The following is a 7,063-nucleotide window of genomic DNA, read 5'->3' on the forward strand; positions in this document are numbered from 1 at the left end:
CAAAAATGTCAGAGTAAGAAGAGAAAGTACAAATTATCCCCCTCAATAAACCCAAGGAACATTGTCCAACAAATACACATAATATTACTCAGACGAGTAGATACGACCTTAAAGTACAATGCTAATGAGGTATGTGTAGGGCACATATTAGGCAAAGGTAATTCATGCCTCTGGCACTCTATGTCTTTTTTCTTCATGGAGTGCTAATAGAGCTTGATTCTCAATAGCTAGGATCAATTCTCCTTTGAACTCATGCTTGTAGCTCTTTTTTGCTATCATTGCTTTTTTTTTCCCCTTTAGTCATTGCCTCTGTGTGTGTATGTGAATATGTGTCTGTGAGCGTGTGTACATATTACACAATTATTAATATTAATTACACAATTATTAATATTACATATGCATACATATATATGCATTGGACTTCTATTTATCTCTTCTCCCTCAAGTTATGACTTTAATTTTCTCAAATTTCATTCTCTTCTTTCAGGAGAATAGCTATACTGCCTGGAATAGACACAGGGATCACACTCTACAAAATTATCCCTTACCTTATTGTTTGGTCCAGTATCTTAGCAAAGATACTGGAATGGTTTGCCATTTACTTCTCCAGCTCATTTTACAGTTGAGGAACTGAGGCAAATGGGGTTCAGTCTCTTGTCCACAATCACACGGCTAGTATCTGAAGCCAAATTTGAACTCAAGAAGATAAGTCTTCCTCACTCCACCACCACCTTGCTGCCCCATTCCTTACCTAGACTCTTTAATTGCTTCAAGTGACTTTAGGACTAACCTCCAGGGATAAGACCAATTTTCAGCAAGCAATCCCAATTTCCCTGTCCAAAACACAGAAATATTGTCATGATTCTTATTTAGAAAAAGAGCAGTGGGCAATATCCATTTTTCAAAGACTAAGTAGCCCCCTTCAAACATATTTAACTATAACCTCTCTCCTGAGCTCCCACCTGTCATCTCCAATTGCATGTTCCATGGACATCTCAAACTCTACATGTTCAAAACAAAACTCAATAACTTTCCTTCTGGTTCACCCCTCCTCCTAGTATCTCTATTTTGGTTGAGGGTTACACCATTCTTCAGTCACACAGATTTGTGACCTAGGAACCATCTTTGAATCTTCACTTTCCTTTACCTCCAGTGTCTTATTAGGTTCTGTCTTGCCAATTCTTACTCTTCATCAGTTAGTCTCCTTTTTTTAAAATTTATACTACAACAACCCTACTCCATGCCTTCATAACCTCTCCCTGAATCTCCCTGCATTTAGTATTCCCCTTTCCAACCCATTTTCCATACATGTGCCAAGTTGATATTCCTAAAGTCTGTCTTACTCTTCTTCTCAAGACTAGGTCTGAGTTATTTCTCCCGTCCACTTCCTCAGGACATGTTTGGAGCTTCTCATGACCTTAAGAGAATCTCTCTTCCTCTATTCCTTCTGTGTCTCTAATTGCACTGGTTCCTTGATACAAGTGATTCTGTGAAAAACAAGAGTAGGGTATAGGGAATACTGAATATGCAGATAGTTCTCCAGGGAACTGAATTGTGCTGATACATAGGCTCTCTCTCATTTATGTGTCTTATTTCCTATATCTCAAGTATGTGAAATATGGTGGGGCAAAGAACTAAGACAAGAGATATTCTCATCTTGTCAGAGAGACACAAGAAAGAGGAAGAACTCCTCACAAGGCAAACATGGACATATCCAATATAATGAAATCAGAGAATCCTAGTTTGACTGGAATCCAAAATGCATGACACAAAACAAAGTGAGATAAGAGTGAAAAAGTAATTTCAAATCAAATCGGGGAGGAGGGGGTGGATGGCAGCTTTTGCATTTTATTTGGTAAACAAAACTTGTAAATGTTGAGGAGAAAAGTGACTTGTACATTAGAAGATTAAACTGGCAGAGACAGATTGGAGAAGGGGGGTGACTGAAGGCAGGGATTCCAGAGAAAAAGTTGTTATAACAGTCTTGGTGAGATGTAATGAAGACTTCAATTAGGATGGTAGCATTAAGAATGGAAAGAAGTGTGCATAAAGGAGAGATATTTAGGAAATAGAATTGGCAGTCTTGGCAAATAATTGAATCTTATTTCTCCCTTTTGCCCCACATTCAAAGAGGACTCTTAGGTTACCTGGCCTAGGTGACTGAGAAAAAGTGACATCAAACAAATCAATAAGCATTTATTAATCACCTGCTAAATTTCAGAATTTTTTCTAGGTGCTAGCAATATAACATTAAAAGTAAAGTTACAGGGCAGCTAGGTGGTACAGTAGATAGAGCACCGGCCCTGGAGTCAGGAGGACATGAGTTCAAATCCGGCCTCAGACACTTAACACTTAACTAGCTGTGTGACCCTAGGCAAGTCACTTAACCCCAATTGCCTCACCAAAATAAATAAATAAATCTCTTTAAAAAAAAAAAAAGTAAAGTTACACATGCTCTCAAAGAATTTAAATTCTTTTGTGATTAGAGTTAATAAGGAGTTTTATAAAGGAAAATGAAAAGTATATTTTGAATGTACCAAATCTGATATTAAGTAAATGTATCCAGCAAGTTGCTTTGGGACTGAATGATGAGATTGGGGCAGGATATAGAGAAAAGAAAGTAGTTTGCATGAATTGCTCCCATCTACTCTTAGAAAAAAAGAGGTTAAAGATAAATCCTTAGGGAATACTCAGGAATTAGGGAACATACAGATTTAGGTAGCTTAGTACAGTGGAAGGAACACTGGCTTTACAGTTGGCAAATCTGAGTTCAAATCTTTCCTCTATGCCTTACTCTATGATGACCTTGGGTAAGTCCCTAAACTTCCCTGTCCCTTAGTTTTCTCATCTGCAAGAGGATTAGATTAGATGTCCTCTGAGGAACCTTCTGCCTTTGGATCTATTATCTTATAATAAGAACAGAAAGGTGGGAAGAGACTCAGGAAAATGAAATGTGATAAAATCCAAGGGATCTTAAAAACCCAGAATTCATATGCTGACAACATATGTTGGTATACGGGTCTTTTAGGTTCCTATTCACATTTTCTTTGCATTAAATATTAAACAGTTGTAATAATGATTGATGTTTATATAGCACTTTAAAGTTTGCAAAGCATTTATGTGTATTAACTTATTTTAATTATAATTGCATTAAAATGTTCAAAATTATATGATTTCATCTATCTGTATATGTCTTTTAAACTATGAAGAAAAGATGTAGTCAAAAATAAAATTTTAGTATATGAAGTAAAAAGAAAATAATCATGTCACTATCAAAGTTTCAACAGAGTTCTATGTTTGGAATCAGAGAACCTGGGTTCATCTACAAATTTATTATGTTCTATGTGTCTTACCTTGGGAAAATTGCTTAACCTCTCTGTTTCAGTTTTCTCATCTGTAAAATCATGAGGTTGGCCTAGATGACAGGCAAAGTCTCTTATTGGTCTAAATCCATGATTATGAAGAATAGAGTCAATAATTGAAGAACTCATGAAATCACTAGAATAGGAACTCCCTCCTCCAAGGCAGAAACATAGAGAGTTTAAGTGACTTTGCTAATATGGTCACATAACTAGTTTTAGAAGTGGAATTTGAAAATAGGTCTTACTGACTCCAAGTCCAGGATATATACCACATCATGCTGCTTATCATGATAGAATATCATGAAAACAAAATTAAGATAAGTGTTAATTTACAGAAAGTAATAAAGTTGAAACATTATTTGGTTTATACATATAATCCTTTTAATGGGATCTGATAATAGATATTGGTTAGACTTTTTTTTTGGGGGGGGGGGGTGAGGCAATTGGGGTTAAGTGACTTGCCCAGGGTCACACAGCTAGTAAGTGTCAAGTGTCTGAGGCTAGATTTGAACTCAGGGCATCCTGACTCCAGGGATGGTGCTCTATCCACTGTGCCACCTAGTTGCCCCTGGTTAGACTTTTAATCATTCAATTTGTTTATATGGAGCTACCTTTATGGCATGATGCTACCTTTTAAAAATGAGTACCTGTGATAAGAAAGAAAAAAATGACATATATATGCATTATCAGAATGAAAGATATAAATAGATGACTAGAAATGCTGCCTCTTACAAAACTGCTGATCTGCACAATGCGGATGTACCTAAAATAATAATCCAATGCCATGGTTCCCACCTTCATCATCCCCCCCAAGAGAAATTAAGCTAAGGGGAAAAAACTGTACTAGGAAATGTATCCCCGACCTTCTCCAATTATTTGGCACAGTTTCATACACAGCATTTGGAAACAAACCTACTTTTTTGTTGTTGTTGAGGATAAAAGAATAGGATTTAGGATGCTAAGACTGAGGACTTAAAAAAGATTGGTGTAATGAGGTTATTCCACACACTGAAGAAATACCTCTGCCTAGAAATATCCTCCATTGTGACACTGCAGTGAATGCCTCAGTAGCCTAGGAACATTTTCAACTTCCCAAAATCTAAAGTGCACATAATCTATTGGTATCACCACAGAAATCCTCTTCTAGCCACCTATTGATGCCAACCTGAGTTATTGACTAGTGCTATGCACATGATGACACATAAGCAAGCAACTATCTGCCCCAACTCTCCTTACTTCTACTATCAAATTCCGCTGTCCAGTTTTCTTTTCAGAAGTTCAAAGAAGCTAGAAGATGAGGTGGGGTGGGTGATAAATAAAAAGTGATTCAGTTCATTCTGACAGATGGAGAAAGGACAAAAGAGAAGGAGAGAAATAGAGGAAGCCTGTTCTTAGCCACCACCACCCACTGTAGGGCAAATGGATAGTAACTTTACCCTGGAAAGTCTGTGAATGGTAGCAAAGTATCGAAGTTCCTAAAAATCCTGTATTCTATTTGGTACCTTCTTTTGCTAACCATCCAGCAAAGCTACTGTAGATGAGAATAGCAGTGACAAAGTTTGAAGGATAAAGAAACCTTTGCATAGCCTCACTCCAGCCATCAGTCCCTGGATCTGTGTTCTCTGACTTTCAAGAATGGACTTGGCATCCCTAACTATAACACATGAACCCCCGCTTCATAAGTAAATGAAAGATGCCGCTAATCTTGCTCACAACTGGGGGCTCCCACAAGCCCCAGTGCTGATTCATTGATTTCTGGCTGCAGCTGCAGCTCCTCAGCATATCGCCCCCAGGAGTCTGTTTCGGGGGCAAACACAACGTCCAACCTGCCTCTAGATCTCTCCCTGATTCTTCTTCCCCTTAAACCATTCCTTGTGAATCCAAAAGTTACACTCTCTTTGGGAGCTTATCCTACAGAGGATATCCAAATTCAAAATGAAATGGTTGGAGTCAGGGCAATGATGTTTGTAAGTGTGATAAAATATTAGAAGCAAAAAGTACACATTACTGTCTGCCAAAGAACCTGGATTCACATCGGTTTTTAAAGTACCTACTCCCGAAATAAAAAATATATATATATTTTTCTCTCTCAAACACACATAGATCTGTCCTTCCCAGAATAAAATGAGTGGAACTGCAGATGTAGGCTTGCAGGTGAAAAGGAGGGATTAATGACCTGGACCCGGTCTGAGAAGCTTGGATTTCGCTTCCATTCATTCATTCGTTCTTTCCATTCATTCATTTATTCCATTCATTCACATAAACATGTCCCTTAATTGTGCCTGCCACAGGGAATCTTGACTTTTCCCTCCCTATGCCCCATAAGGTAGTATTCATGTTAATGGCTTTCGCAAAGCCAGAATCAACTATCCTGCCATTCCCTTAGCTCGATAACGAAGGCATTAAGAAAAAAAAAGGGGGGGGGGGGGAGAAGGTGGGGAAATACGAAAAGAAAAAGAAGGGAATAGATAAGTAGGTTATATTCTTATTTTCTGTTCCTGTTCAGAAAACACTGGGCCCGAAACAAAGCACCAGATGTCTATTAAAGCAAATTCTAAGTAGAATTGACTCCAAACCTATTCACAAGCACAATTGCAATAGAACCTGCTCCACATAACTCAGCCTGAGAGGCCTGAAGAGCAGATTTAAACCCAATCTGCATCGCGTCCCTCTGCCTCCAAATGTCTCCCAATAACCAGATGAATTGTAAATCAAATGTCACTGTAGGAGAGTCTTGAGAGGCCGCACTATACATGTATTTTTGTTCTTTCCCATCTCAACAGCATACTTTAACCTAAGAATTACAAGGTCACGATCGCTTAACTGCGGAAAAGAACGAACAAGGCTAGGTTGTAATTCTACTCACCATACACTCCTTGGCCAAAGATCCCCTCCAGGAGAACTGTCAGCATCCACAGGAGACTGTAAATTAAATCCATCTTCACGTGAACATGAACATATCCAACCCAGGAAGACACCACGGAACCTTCACAGGCCCAGAGCTCTCCAATTCCGCTGAGAAGCCTCCAGCGGCATGAAACTGCCCAGATAAAGAAGGAAAGGCAGACGTCCTTCTCAGGCTGTAGCTGGCGGAACGCAAGAACCTAGCGCGTGCGCGCGCGCGCATACACACACACACACACACACACACACACACACACACACACACACACACACACACACACACACACAGGCGCGCTCACGCGCGCGCGCGCACACACACACACTACAACACACCACCCCTATATCCCCCTCCTCTTCCACCCGACCCCACAAACATACTCAGACAAACACACAGAAACACTAGGAAGCTGGGAAAACGCAGGCAACTAAAAGGTGGGGGGGGGGGGGGGGGGGGGGGACGGGGGAGGTAGGAAGGGGGAGGGCAGTGATAGGAAAGGAAGGTTGGCGATTGAAATGTTCTTCCAGGAAAGCTGAATTGAGCTGAGTCTTTGCAGTGGTGTCGGCTGTTGCTGGCCGCGGCAGGTGGAAGAAAATACGCAGAGAGGTTGGGGAAAATCCAAGAATCGTGCCTACAGGCCGATATCAAAGAGTGAGCTCTTAACGGGAACAGAAAATGGGCTTCCTCTTCTGGTCTTGCCTTTAAAAAGTAATTCGCAACGATTTCCTGAGAGCTAAGAAGCAGCGGCCTGCTTGATTGCAGTCTCGTGCCCCCATCTCTGCCGTCTTCCCCGCACCCA

General features: G+C 40.1%; 1 protein-coding gene across 1 annotated transcript in view; it reads right to left on the reverse strand.

Moving 5' to 3' along the window:
* Window positions 1–6,511, reverse strand: part of MDGA2 (MAM domain containing glycosylphosphatidylinositol anchor 2) — a 707,950-nt gene extending 701,439 nt beyond the window's left edge. Inside the window, exon 1 of the mRNA XM_043986356.1 lies at window positions 6,229–6,511. Within this exon, the coding sequence (XP_043842291.1) occupies window positions 6,229–6,301 (73 nt within the window). The 5' untranslated portion in view covers window positions 6,302–6,511. The remainder of the gene's footprint in view (window positions 1–6,228) is intronic.
* Window positions 6,512–7,063: the final 552 nt, after the last annotated feature.

The sequence above is a fragment of the Dromiciops gliroides genome, chromosome 2, assembly GCF_019393635.1.
Source record: "Dromiciops gliroides isolate mDroGli1 chromosome 2, mDroGli1.pri, whole genome shotgun sequence".
Taxonomy (NCBI): domain Eukaryota; kingdom Metazoa; phylum Chordata; class Mammalia; order Microbiotheria; family Microbiotheriidae; genus Dromiciops; species Dromiciops gliroides.